Genomic DNA, 15683 nt, shown 5'->3' with positions numbered 1-15683 from the left:
TCAAACACTGTGTAATTTTCCCTTTTCCGTTTTTTACCGTCTTTTACCGCTTGTTTTTACCGTCATTAAAATTTATTTCAGTGTTTTTAAATTCAGTGTGTGTTTAATTTAATTTCCAGTCCACTTTAATTTTATTTTACTTCTGTCTTATTTAAATTCCAGTTTTAATTTATTTTTCAGTGTCAAACCAAAAATCACCAAACCCCCCCCCCCTCGTGTGAAAATTTGAGACTGAACCGACAAAAAAATTTGGTCCTTGAGAGACGACCTAGGAGTCACTTCCTAGTTATACTGCATATTTTCGTGCAAACAAATTTGACGGGTCGCGACACTCGCATCACTCTCCAAATTTACATATTTTTTTGTGTTAGGAGTCCTTCTTAGCTTCTCTTTGCTCTTAATTGTCTAGAATTAGGATAGTTTTAGGTTTTTCTTTAAATTCTTTAGTTTTGCATGTTAAGGAAATTTCGGCAAGTGTACCGAATCATTCAAGTAATAAAACCAGTAAGACCGGATATCGCTTCCAAGAGACTCGTGTCACCAAACAATCGTGTGATTTCTAACTACTTTAGACTAAAGAATGGTTCCATAATTTGGGTTTTTATTGAATTAAAGTAACGATGAAACGTAAATAGTAAAAGCGATCTTTAATGACTCAAACACTTGGAAACAGATAAGATTAGAAGTGATATGAATTGATATTGTTGGGGTATGATTTCACCTACTTCACTTTGATGCATGCAAATTTACACCTTCTTCATTTACTTACTAATGTCAATCTTCTAATTTACTCAAACCCAATCCCTTGGTAGAGAGAGCCTAGACTTCCTTATTAAGCTCCAATTCCTTAGAAAACCTAACAAGTTAATCCGCTTTAAGACTTGAGACCTAAGACAACCAAAAGTTCAAGTTGTATCCCTAGATACAATTCCCTTTGGGTAATTTCTTCCAGTTCTAGGTTCACACAATATTTCCCAACATCAAGAAAACCCTAAAATCATGTCATGGATAGCAATGTCACAACAAGCTTTAAGAGAAGGAACAAAATACTAGTAATCATGATAGAAGCATCAAATACATTCAAATCAGAAGTAATACATAAGAGTTTGGTGGTTGCATCAATACCCCAAAACAATGCAACTAGGTCTCCATGAATGGAGAGCTTGAGCTTACAACAAGGATGGAAATGGAAGAACAAAAAAGACCTAAAAGAAGAAGGGACGGTTCCCACAGCTCCTAGCTCACCTCCAAGTGCTCCAAATGAAAGAATCTGGGTCAAAAAAGATGCAAAGCCATCCGAGTTTCAGCCCTAAATAGACCAAATTTGCCACATCAGCATCGCCACCGCTCAGCTACACCCCAGCTGCACCATTCCAGTAACAGACCGCTCAGCTACACCCCATTCTAAAACTATACTACTTAGAACTTTTGGCATTTTGAGAATTCAAGGTTTAGCAAGCCTTTTTTGTAGTCACATCTGATAATACAAAATTAACTGTAAAATTATCTCATCAACTCATTGAATAAATTAAGAGAGGATTTAATAATGTTTGTTTAGGCAAGGCACACATTATAGAGTTGTTCTAAAGTGAGGTTATGGTTAAGAAACTTTAATATTGAGAAATTGAATGAAAAGGAAGTTCATGTGTCACCACATTTATGGCCGTAATCTGGTTTTAATGTGTCCAAAAACTTTTATGTTGTGACCCCAATGAGTTATAGATTACAATTTTTTTTAGAGACTTATAGATTACCATTAAAACCACGATTTATATGTGATAACCATTGTATTACCATATAGGGAGTTTACTTAAATAGAAAAAATAAACTAATACATTCTGCTTCTGTTGTTATTTTGTCCAATATCCCCACCTCAAAAAAGTATATATATATATAAGTGAATAAAAGAAGATAAAACCTTTAATGTGGTTTTCTTCAATGTCATGTATTAGATTCGACTAGTGTTCTATTATAGCCTTACAAAAGGACTGTCTAAATATTGATCAAAATCTATGGAAACAGTTGTACAAAATAAAAAGATAACTTTTATTTTGAAAAATATCATAACTAATAAAACTATATATCATATCAAAGCAGTGAAAATTTTGCTCATGCATGGAAAACTTCAAGATTACCAAAAGTATTAGTACAAGAATTACCTTCCCAAGAGTAAAACACAATGTAAAAGACATAAATCTTAAATTCCATGAAACCAAATTATCATTTTGAAAATTTTGAATAAGATAGGAGGCACACTTAATTGACAAACTTTATCATTCCTTAATATTAACAGCAATTAGATTAAAAACTTTATTGCATAAAAAATGGAATACATAATTATTCACCACATAGTGGATGCCTACTTGTATATGTAATATTTCTTCAAATGGGTCAATGGAAAATAAATTGTTTAAAGATTATGACTTACCGATCTTGAAGCGTAATACGATAGTTCTAAAGGTAGAACTTCATTTGTAAACTCGTGTAGTTTATTTGCTACTCCATTAACTAAATTTTATTACCCAATTTAAACGTTACCAATATTAAATTTTAGATAATATTTATATAACCATGGTCTAATATATTAGGTTTATAATCCGTGCTCTATCTCTCCAGCAATTTTTAAATGTTTCCATATAGAAATACACAAGCAGCATTTGCATATTGCAATTTTGACATGGTATTTTTTTTTCTTCATTTAGTAAAACTGTTGTCAACTTCATGTTTAAGGAATAGTTTCATAATCGTGGAAATTGAAAAATTTAAAAGTGTGTTTTGTTGTCATTTTGAACATAAAAACCATATATCAATCCTTTTAATAATTTTTAATATTTTGAAAATTATTCTTTTAATTATAAATTTATATAAAAGATCAAGACACCATTTGTAACCTAAAATATTAAGACAACAAATCTATGTAGTAAAACTTGGTCCATCTTACTTCTCTTGAATTCTTAACAATAACTTTAAATATCCTGCATAATATACGTAAATGAAGTAAAATAAATAGGAAAAAGAATCACCCATTCATGGCATATTTTTATTGCATAACAGTCCAATTTATGTTTTGTTTTTCTCTTATGAAAAAGGTTAAAATTTGTGCATGGCCATTTAATTGATGGTGTATTGTGTTATTTGAACAGCAACAACGTTTGGCAGTGGAAGGAGCAAGAGAAGTGGAGAACGGGTTTGATCAGAGTGTGAGGGATTACAATTCCCATATGCCATTTGCCTTTCGTGTGCAGCCAATGCAGCCAAATCTTCAAGAAAGGATCTGATATAATACTCTGTCAAATCAAAACTCCATCTTGCTGTTTTCATCACAATCTTATGTGCATGTCACAACTTTTTAAGTATGTTTTGCTATCTGTTTGTTGCTAATAAACAACTCAATTTCACTTCGTCATTCAACTCACTCTTATGCGTCTCCGACTTTGTCTCCTGTTTTGTGTGTTTGTCTCACTATTATATATACTTTCGCCTCCTCATTTTTCTCTTCTCGTGCTTTTATTTCTATGTGTATATATATGAAACAAGTTTAAAACATTTTATGTTTTTTATCTCCTCAATTATGTTAAAAATCAAGAATCCAAGTAAACTTCAAAATGGTCTTTCTTAGAGTGACGTCTTTTATAAAGAAAAATAATTTTTTTTATTGTATTTAAATATAATATTGTATATTTAAAATTAATTAGTGATTGAAAAAAAAAATTTGTGTATATGTCTCTATTGAAAGTGTTTCGAGGTTTGTATTTTTGTAAAGAAAGTGTATTGGGTCGACTTTTTAAAATAATCGGAATCCATGTAATTAGACGGATAATATAACCAAATAAAGAATTATTTAAGAGAAAAGTCAAAGTTGATTAATTTATTTAAACATGAATTTTCTGCCCTACAAAGGAGATAAATGACTAGTAAATGAAATAAAGAATGAATTTTCTCTATTTGCATATATACGATTTCAAGAGACAATAGTTTCGTCTTTGAAGGCTTGTATCACTAAAAGGAAGTCGCAATATTGCATTTAATCCAAAAGATGAAGGGAGAGATCCATTTACATTTAATAATGTTAAAATAATGATAATGGAAGAAATTATCATTGTTTTTTTAATACTAATAAGACAAAATTGGAAAAGAAAATGAATTTTGTATTATCATCACTCTTTACAAATGAGCCAGAGTTGCTTTTGTAGGTTATAGAAAATGCTGACATTTAATCAATAGATTTTAAACTACACATTTTCTCATACTATATGAGACCATTCATTTTAATTTGAATAACCGACAATGATAATAATAATAATAAAAAAAACCTTTGAGAAAGTTCTCCTTGATATGCTTATTCAATAGCCCTGAGTCTTTTAACAATTTTGAAAGTGTCTTTATTATTATCCTTTAGAACTACAGCTCTTAATAAGATTTCATCCTTATTTTCTCCTTCTCAAACGCACTAGTACAAAATGTACTTTTAAACTCGCACAATATACCTCGATTTACATTAAATCGCTGTCTATTCAGACACGGTGGCAGTTTTGTAATTAACAAGACCTTATAGGCCTCGGTTCAGACTTGACCGGTGCCAAAAAGGGTTACTACTTCGGTTGTGAAAGCAACCGGTGCCTAATTAGTGGTTTCTGACACGGTTAAGAAAAACCGGTGCCAAAAAGAGGTATACTGCATCGGTTGGTAGGAGGGACCGAGGCGTATCAGCCTCTACTGCCTCGAGCCAGAAGGACCGAGGCATATAACCCTCTTATTTCCCTAAATATTTTCCCCAATTTGAACGAAAACCTACCCTCACTCTCGCGCCTCCCTCCCCTCACCTCGCCTCCCTCTCGCTCTCGCGCCTCCCTCCCCTCACCTCGCCTCCCTCGCTCTCGCGCCTCCCTCCCCTCACCTCGCCTCCCTCGCTCTCGCGCCTCCCTCCCCTCACCTCGCCTCCCTCGCTCTCGCGCCTCCCTCCCCTCACCTCGCCTCCCTCTCGCTCTCGCGCCTCCCTCCCCTCACCTCGCCTCCCTCTCGCTCTCGCGCCTCCCTCCCCTCACCTCGCCTCCCTCTCGCTCTCGCCTCCCCTCACCTCGCCTCCCTCTCGCTCTCGCGCCTCTCTCCCCTCGGTCTCGCTCCGTCACTCTCTCGCTGGCTCGCTCCGTCGCTCTCTCGGTCTCCAAAATCTCCTGCGAGTGCGTCGCCTCTGGAGGGAAGAGCAAGCGGTGGTGGTGCGTCAATGGTGGCGGCGATGATAATGGTGGTGGTGGTGGTCAGATTAGGGTTTTTCTGATGTTGATGGTGGTGGTGCGAATCTGAGATTAGGGTCAGATTGGGGTAAAATTAGGGTCAGATTAGGGTTTTTCGAATATGAGATTTTGTTTTACTTGCTTCTTTGAATCTGAGATTGGGGTAAAATTAGGGTCAGATCTGATGTTGCCTGTGTTAATTTTTCTGTGTTAATTTGCTTGAGGCACCAAAATTAAATTCCTGTGTTAATTTGCCATCATTTTCAAAGCAAGCTAATGTGTTCAGATCTACAAAAGAGGGGTGAAGGTTTTGCTTAATCTGAGTTCTCTCCTTGTTCAAAAACCCTACTGATAATGCATAACGAAAAAAAAAATAAAAAAAAAGACCCTACTGCCTCGGTTTAGCCTCCAACCGAGGCAGTAGAAGGAGAAGAACAATCTCGGTTCTGATAACCGAGGCCGAATCGTACCGTTTTTTGTCTCGTTCCAGAACCGAGGCATAAAGTTGATCACTTTTTACCTCGTCCTCGGTTCAAAAACCGGTGCCTATTAGCGAATTTAACCGGTGTCATTTCCTTTAAATGTACTAGTCACGGTACCATATATAATTTATATGCTTTTTTTCTTTAATGTTGAAGATGATTCTTTTACATTCCAGCAATAAATTCATTATCAACATTGAACAGGAGAAAAGAAAAAAAAGTAAAAAATGAAAAAGAAAAAGAAAAACGAAAAAATAACTAAATCACAATATTTACTGACAAAACAACCAAAATTTGTTAATACAGTGACAATATTTACCAACATATTTTATTTATTGATAATTTCAATTTGTTTATATTAAAAAATTACATAATATTATTTATTGAATTACATTTAAAGTACTAATACTTTTATGGTTCTTGAGGTAATGTTTTAGGATAGTGCAGAAGGATTCAAATTAGTGTCCCATTTCATCAAATTTCTGAGTAATATAAATAAAAATGAACCAAAAAAAGGACAAAACTTAAAAATTTTGATATAACTTCATGGCATTTAGGTGTAATAAAGCACAATTTTAAAGACATAAATTGTTTTAGGTGATTTTAAAACTAACTATTCAATTTATGATAATAGGTACATGAAGTGGTTGTTATTCATGACCAACCTCAAGCTTATGATGATATTTTGAAGATGATGAAAACTCAAGTTTAGAGTTAAATTTCTTTGTTTTATTCTTTTATACATCACACCAAGTGCTAATCGGGACTTTGAAATGATACTTAAAATGAACTTAAAAAGAGAAAAAGAAATGTTTTCTAAAACTTAGATTTTATGAAAAATGAAAAAACATTTCTAACCGGGAATGTAATTTTCTAATTGTGTTGCAAGAAAAATATAATTGATAATGTATTGGTTTAATTGATTATTTGTAAATGCATGTTTTTATGGTTTTTAGTTCTAGTTTTAATTATAATTTACTACTAACAGATTATATTAGGTTTCAACATTTATTAATAAGTGATAGATTGTTAGGTTTCAAACATTTATTAATAAGTGATACATTATCTTTGACGCTATCAAATTATACCACTACTTAATCAAGGCAACTTTGTCATTGTCAAGTTAGTAGTTAACAATAGGGTTAAGTTAACCTTAGTCATATCCCAACAAATATGAAATTGTTTTTCAATAATTGATTCTTACAAAAATACTAAAAAAAACAGTAAAAATATATCATAATGGATATAAATGTAAATTTAATGAAATAACAAATAATAAAAGACTTTAAAATGATTATAATAAAATAGACTAATTCTATTGTTTTTTTTTTCAAAATAGATTCATCATCAGTTATTCACAGATTATTGTTTAATTAATTATTATTTTTATTTTAAATTAATTAAAATAAATTTTAATTAATTTTTTGGCGATCTGATAGCAACATTCTCAAGCTAGGTTAGGCCAAAGCTGACATAATCATTTGTTGTACCATTTCTGGAGTGTTTGCATAAGGTGTAAGAACAAAAGTTGGAGTGGGCAATGTAACAGAACTCAAAGCACCAACATAGGCATGATAAGCAATGCATTACTTCTTTCAAGGCAAGTGGGACAAGCTATGATGATATGCTCTTGTTGCTTGTAATAGTTACATAATTTTTATGGACAATCCTCCGCAAGATGACCAAATCCTTTGCAATTGTAGCATTGGACAAAACACATATCGATAGTCTTATTCTTTCCTTGGGCGACATAGGCCACAACACCAGGAATAATAGAATTGATATGTTGTTCCATCACTGCATCTGTTGTGATTTCTTATTCCTCTCGAAGAAGCTCACTCATCCAAATGAGGCATAGGGCATCATATTGGAACGAGTAGCTTCAAAGCAGATCATAGCTTCATCAAAAATTGATCTCGCTTGCTAGTCTTGTGCATAGCTTGAACAACAACTAAGACTTCACCAGAAATACCCACATTAATAATATTTGAATATTCAGCCCATAGATTTTGAAAACCAAAATAATATTCCTAAATTGATGGATTCCCTTGTGTGAAAATGGTTATCTCATACTCCAATTGAAATCTTCGAACGACATTAACTTGATGATAAACATTTTTCAAATAACCTCACATGTCCTTAACAATGTTATAAGGCATAAGATTAAGAATAAATTTGGCTCCACCAAGCTAAGAATCCAAGACATGATTTTGACATCTTTGCTTTCCCATTTTTCCAAATCCGCTACTCCGATAAGTGCTGGAACTTAGCCATCAATATGACCCCATAATTATATTCCTTTGACAAAGAGCTTAAATTGAAATTCCCAAGCAGCATAATTCTTGCCATTAAAACGAACAAGATATGATTCATATTTATCATAAGACATGATGAAAAAATATAGAAAAATCATGTGTTGTCGAGTTGAAGCTTGGCTTGTCAGGTCTAGATTGAAGCTCGAACTGACAAGTAGAAGCTCGACCTATCAGGTAGAAGCTTGGACAGTTGGGTAAGAGCTCGAACTACTGGTAAGAGCTCGATTTTCCTTGAAGAAGCTTGACTAGTCGAGTAGACAACACCAAATGCACAAACTTGTGTGCTATATGAAGTCAAAAGGAACATGATGGCTAGGTAGACAACACCAACCTTACAAACCTATGTGTTGGGTATGAAGATGGCAACGTAGCAAATTCACGAAACTTTTCGAATCAAAACCAAAAGAAGATGACGGTAGAAGATCTGATCATCCACAACAGGTGTTTACTTCAACCCCAAAATACCCACAAAACAACACTAGAACCCAAGAAAAAACTATTATTCGTAAGTGTTTACTCCAACCCCAAGATACCTATAAGAAACAACACTAGAACCCAAGAAAAGACTATGGTTCAGAGACCAATCTCTGATACCATGTCAAAATATCAAGACAAGAAAGTTTATGATAAATTTCTTTACTTAAAATTACTTGCTTGTATTTTGTAATCCTCTCTTCTAAAATAGACCTCATAGAATATTTTTAAATTAATATTAAATATAAAGAGAAATGAAAAAAAAGATTATAGAAGATTTCTTATTTACTAAAACTAAATACGAATAAATCATAACAAGTATCCACACTTAGAATGCAACACAACCACCAGAGTCATAGTTTTATAATGGCGAATTCAAAACTTCATCTACCTCCATTGTGAAAAGGCCAATGAATCTTCATTGTGTGCATTCAATGTGTGGCAGGAATATTTGTCACAATTCCTTACATATGCAGCTCTGCTTGCACGACGAAAGTGAGGTGAGAAGAGAGTCAAAAACACGATTGAAAACGGAGGACAATTATATAATCTCACATTTGTTGAGTTGTTTTTCTCGTCTTCTTTCTTCAGTATAACGAGAACCTCTTTCCATTTCCTCCCTTATTTTCTGTCTCGTCAACCTATTCTAATTGCTTGAAACAAAGACAAATGAAACTTGTTCTTCCATGTTAATATAATCTACCGAAACAAACAGAGAATTAAACTTTTTCAAATCTTAGGCTTGTACTTTTAAATGTCATTCAATTGTTTGATGGGAAAAGGGCTAAAAAAAGTACAACTTAAGAAAGAGTAATAACGTGGCGAAAAATCAATTCTCCTTCTTGCGAGAATCTACGAGAAGTACTAAATAAATAGAACAAAAACATAATCCAAAGAACAAAGATATACTAACAATTTTAACGTGGAAAACCCTCAATACAAAGATAAAAACCATGAGTCGTCCCAACCAAAGAAAAATACACTATGATTAATAATAGGGTACAAAAGAGTCTCCAATAAAAATATCAAATGAGAGGTTTTGAATGAACCAAACCAACTAAGCATAAATGCTTACAAATGATAACAAAGAAGATGAAAATTATCCAAAACAGAGTTGCTGATGCGAGGATGTTTTCTCCCAAATTAGACCTCTAATTGACGATCCGAATTGTCATAATGAAGAATCATATGTCTAGAACCCACTGTCCAAAAATCAGCCCGATCCAACTAGAATGACTTCATAACAACGAAAATACCAGTGCAGGTTTTGTGTTATGCGGAGAAGACTTTCTCTCTTCCTTTGTACTCTTACTTGACTTTTCCCTTCTTTCAAATGACTTTAATTTGCCTCACTAATTTTTTTTCTCCCCACTAAACAAAATGATACATAATGGTCTAGATTATTTTGATATATTCTTCATATAGGAAGGGAGTACAATAATACAACATTGTTGACATCCAAAATTGTAGGAATAAGGAATTAAACTATAAGCAAAATATAAGAGTCACTTGTCCCACCTGTAGTAGGAAAATAAAAGAATTAGGAACGTGAAATCTCTTCCATTTGTAAACATTTTATGTCTTGTATGGTGTTGTTGGTCTTCCATTTACATCTCTTTCCAAATCGGGCATATCTTTACTCAGAGTAGAAAAGAAACCTAAAAGAATTGAAAAAGTCCATTCAGAAACAAGAAAATTACATTGTGATTCGGCTTCGATCTCGATGAAAGCAATACATCAATGAGAAGATAGTTCACTAAATTAAGTATATTCTTCTTCTTTTTTAGTTCGAAGAAATCCATTAGAAAAAGAGAAAGATTCAAATCGACACATTGATTCCTTTTTTGCGCCTTCTGCTTCGCATTTAGCGCAATTGGGCTTGGGCCTGTTATGAAATTAGTTGGGGGTGTTTTACCCAACACCTTCAACATTTCATCCTGCACTTCCAAAAATTTCATTTTTAACCTTCTAATATCTCATCCTACACCTCCAACTTTTTCAAAACTTTCATTTTTAACTTCAATAAATATTTTTCCACTTTCTTCTCTTTCTTATTAAAAACACTCTTCACCACCTTAATAATAATTTAATTTAATTTAAAATTTAAATATTATTTAATATAATTTTATATTTTAATAATTATTAAAATATGATCTATATTATAATAATAGTTATATTAAAAACATAAAAATAAAATAACAAAAATAAAAAGAAAAATAATAAAAATAATAATAACAAATTTGATTTACTATAGACAAATATATTAAATTATATTAAAATATTAAAATAAATAAAATAATTATTAAATTTTAAATAAAAACTAAAATTTTAAAAACTTGTTTATCAGATATTAAAATCCGTAAAATATACTAACACTTTTTGTTTTTTAATTAAAATTTAATAAATATTGAATATAAATAAAAATTATAATATTATTAATTATATTTTTATATTTTAATAATTATTAAAATATGATTTATACTTTTATAATAATTTTATTAAAAAAATTAAAATAATAATAACTAAAATAAGAATAATAATAATGAGCATAAAAATAATATTTAAAATCACATTTAATATATTTAAATATATTAAATTATATTAAAATATTAAATTAAATTCAATAACTATTAAAGTTTAAAAAAAAACAAAAATTATATACAAAATTTGATAAGTTATGTTACGGATATTCATATCCGATAAATAATTGTTTTTAAAGTTTTTTTTTATTTAAATTTTATAATATTTAATTTAATTTAATTTAATATTTTAATATAATTTAAATGTATTTAAATATTTTATTTAATATAATTTTATTTGATATTCGATAAATAATTGTTTCAAAATTTTGTTTTTTATTTAAATTTTAATAATTATTTAATTTAATTTAATATTTTAATATAATTTAATATATTTAAATATATTAAATATTTTATTTAATATAATTTTATTTTTATTGTTATTATTTTTATTTTAAACATTTTATATTTATATTTTTTATTATTGTATTTTAATTATTTTTATCTTAATTATTTTATTTTTATATTTATAATTATTTTATTTTAATTACTTTTATTGTTATTATTCTACCTTTGAATATAATTTTCTAGAAACAGTTCTTCTCTTTGGGTTCTGTGTTAATGTTTCAATTCTCAGAATACTTCTTTAATTGCAATAAGGCGATATCAAATGCATGGAATTATCATATTAAAATAAAAGATTCATAGATTCATTCTTTTAAAATTTTTGGTTAAAAGTAGTGTTAAATGTTTTCTGTGAAATAAAACTCAATGTCATATACATATATAATGTCTTCTAATCAATGATAAGTTGCAGAAACTATATAGAAAAGATAAAAAAGACTTATGATTTCTCATGAGTCAAAGTCTGCGTTTTTAAACAATATCTTTTATAGGAAAAATGAAGTCCAATAATTAGGTGGGTGTCATAAATATATTAGCATGCATATAATTCTATCAATGTCAAGGTGCGTCAATATTAAGTTCCAGCAATTGACTTCCCCAAGCAATAATTCAGTTAGAGTCACTCATACAAATTCGTCGAAATTCACAGCCACAAAAGTCCTCTTCGCGTTCTCCTTTATCTTCCATGCGTAATAACACACAAAAGTCAAGCCAAAGGCTAATGAATACATCTTCTACGCGTAATAACACAAGCCAAAGGCTAGTACATGTCACAATAACACAAGTTTGTTCCAAGAAATACCATAAGTTTGCTCCACGAAACTTATTATAAATATATATATATATATATATAAACTAAAAACATATAAATATAAATGAATATATATATATATATATAACATAATTATTTAAAAATAAATATTTAAATTAGATAAAAAATTATTTTTTAATTATAATTCAAATTTAAATTACTCAATAAAATATTAATATAAATATTTTTAATTTTTTAAAAGAAAAATTTAAATGAGTTTCTATAAAATGTCAATTTTAAAAAATTAATATTTTGCAAAATAAGTTCAATTTTCATATGTTTAAATAAAAACATAAAAATATATAAAGTTAAATTTTAAACGATTTTTTTTTAATATTTCTTTTCCTGGGTGATTTTATTTTGGTCACCACACTAATTGAAAAAAAAAAAATACTGCAGAAAAATATTAATAATTATTATCGGATATGATAATCTCTCCCTTTATAAGTAAGCGACTAATCCGATACAAATTTTAAACGTAGATATCTGCAAAGTACAATCTTTTTGTTATCCTACTTTTTATGAAAATAAAATCATTAAATAAACTTAACATCAATGTTAAAAAAAAAGTATTTGTGGTCCATTCATAAAAGTAGTTGTCCATATTTTTAATATGGAGAAATAAATAAGTTTAGAAATTCAATACATTGAGAAACAGTGGGTAAACAAGTAAACCTATGAGTTCGTTGTCCACACTCTTTTTTCAATTGATACATTTTAGCAATGTTTATTGAGTTTTAGTAGACAAAACTACCTACATATATTATGGATTCTAAGTTTTAAGGTCAAAGGTATTTGAATAATTTTCATTCTCAAAACTAAAAAAATAAAAAAACTCCTAAACCCTTCACTAGTGCAGCGAGGGGTTTTTACCGCGGTTGATTTTCACTATACGTCGCGGTTCTTGAACCGCGACATATTCAGCCGCGATAGTAAGTCAGGCACTTTATGCCGCGGTTCTAACCGCGGTATATAGGCGGCGGAATATGCCGCGGTTGTAAAGGGAACCGCTGCCTAAATTCATTTTTTTTTAAAAAAAAAATTAAAAAAAAAATTGAAAAATGCACTATATGCCGCGGTTCAACCGCGGCATATAGGCCGACGAGTATGCCGCGGTTAGTGTCAAAACCGCGGCCATATGTCTCGTTTTTAAAAAAAAAACGAAGCACTATATGCCGCGGTTGTGGTTAGAACCGCGGCATATTCCCCTTATATGCCGCGGTTGTGGTTAGAACCGCGGCATATTCCCCTGCAGTTTTTTAAAATTGCAGGTCTGTTTTTGTGATATCCACTACCACAAAAACAGACCTGCATATAAAAACATTTACAGAAATTCAATTTCAACATAACAAACACATGTTCAAATGTATTTCAACATCAAATAAAGTAGAGAGTCTAAGAAAATTCTATCTAATCAAATGCATTGTTTAAATCTAAATCTAAGAGCTATTGTATAATCTAACTATATACTTCGCAGCAGCGTTCCTAATGAATAGTAGTGACTTCTCAGGAACTGGTGTAGTAGTCTTGAATCTCTGCAAAAGACAATTCATTTTAATTAGTGTATATGAATTCAACATTTGTTAAAAAATCAAAATTTGTTAAAGTTAAATATTACCGTTTCCCAGCTTCTTGTGATGTGAGAACGAACAATATGGGTCATCCAATACATTACATAGTATCCACACTCATATGACCCATTTTGTTTGTTACACTACAATATATCATCACAGTTGATAATAGTTAGTGAATAACATTTGTTATAAAACAATTATAACAAAGTATGACTTTAGCATATGTCAAACCTTGAGAGAAATCCAAGCAATCTTTCTACTCTTAACAATTGATCTCCCGTCCATCATCATACTTGCTGGAATAGAACTATATATAAAAAAATGTTTTAGCATTCAGTTATATAACAAAGAAAGTCCAAACATTGAGGTTCTTACCAATCAATTGCTTGTCTGAGTTGTGTGGGAGGAGGCCTGTGCAATGAGCAGAACCACAAAGCATAGTTGTCTTGCACAGACATAACAAGAAGTTGCCAATGGCGCCTGAAATTCATAATAACGTAACTATTAAATATTAAAATCACATATGGAACATTATTATGTTAACAAAGTTCACTTACCCGGATATATAAGGCAAAAAGTATATTTTCTTGCCCCTTCGAAAACTGCTTATCATTCTCATGTTGATATGATCAAAATCATTTGATTCATGAATGTCTTGGGGATCAATGAATCCATAATCATCAGAACGCCCCAACTTATTAGTGACCCCAGACATATACCTGAAATCAAAAATTAACTTTGATATAAGGATACTTGATATATAAATCAATTTTATATATAAATAATTGGTCATAGACTTACATCGTCCATAGTTGAATAATTGAAATATTCAACTCTTGTGTTCCCGACGCAAGCTCACGGACATCTTGGCTATTAAGGTATATTGGGACCTCAGAGCCATGCCCAAATACATTAGCATCATACTGAACCTCCAAAGGCTTATCATCAAGGATGTCAGCAAGTAGATGCAATGAAGAAAGAGGGTCATCCTCAGATAGAGGAATCTTCTGTTGTTCCTGCGTCTGTTGTTACATGAAAAGATAAGATAAGTTTTGACATCAAAAACCTTTAAAATTGAGAAGTGTAAAGAAGAATTTCATACCGAGGGGTCAGAAACTGCTTTAACCAAAAATTTAGGCCAAGTGATAAACGACTTATATGCTTGTTCGACAGTGAAAATCTCTTCCGTGGACAGTGGAACCGAGGCATCTGGCATGATCATTTCATCCACTGAGACCTTCACCTCATCCTCTAATAGTTGCATACCATGACATACAGTCGCTGACCTAAACTCTGTTCCACGAGCTACCAGCACCATCTCAGTATCTTCTAAAATGTATAGCAGACATGGACTACCATCGTCCATGTCATCCTCTGGGATGGCTGATGCGGAACAACTTCCTTTGCCGCTTCTCCCTGTCAGAGTAAATGTTAGATTATACAAGAGATAGAAATAATTGCACATTAATGTTTATTAAGTTTACCTGTGGGAGGGGGAGGGATAACATGTTCCTCTATAGGAGACTGCACCGGGCGCATGCTCTGAAACTGCTCCTGGTATAGCATCTGGAATTCAGCCCTCACCTCGGCCCTGATCTCCTGCATAAGGTCTTGTCGGACCTTTTTTGTGATCTCTTCTGTCATCCTTTGTGTATCGCTGTATGAATATGAATGCTGACGAGAAGAGCTCCCAAAATAATCTGTAATTCCTACTCCAGGACCTGCAGCACGAACACGTCCAGGGTGCTCAGGTCGTCCAATTGCAGCAGCAAGAATATCCTGGCGACCCTCTGGAGTGAATTGGCCTTGGGAGCTCTTCTCAACCAAGGCGTCCTGTAACATTACAAAACACCATTATTCTTTAAATAG

At 31.6% G+C, this 15683-nt stretch overlaps 1 protein-coding gene across 1 annotated transcript; it reads right to left on the bottom strand.

Annotated features, from left to right (window-relative positions):
• Positions 1-13514: 13514 nt before the first annotated feature.
• LOC128197706 (uncharacterized) lies at positions 13515-14927 on the bottom strand. Its single transcript, XM_052880065.1, has 5 exons — positions 14917-14927; positions 14616-14836; positions 14372-14533; positions 14190-14294; positions 13515-14121 (listed from the first exon to the last, which is right to left on the bottom strand). Coding segments are annotated over exons 2-5 (351 nt in total). The 5' UTR covers positions 14618-14836; positions 14917-14927; the 3' UTR covers positions 13515-14039.
• Positions 14928-15683: the final 756 nt, after the last annotated feature.

This window comes from Vigna angularis, chromosome 7 (genome assembly GCF_016808095.1).
Source record: "Vigna angularis cultivar LongXiaoDou No.4 chromosome 7, ASM1680809v1, whole genome shotgun sequence".
NCBI lineage: Eukaryota > Viridiplantae > Streptophyta > Magnoliopsida > Fabales > Fabaceae > Vigna > Vigna angularis.
The sequence above is the reverse complement of the archived record's forward strand: the minus strand, read 5'-3'. Positions and strand labels throughout refer to the sequence as shown.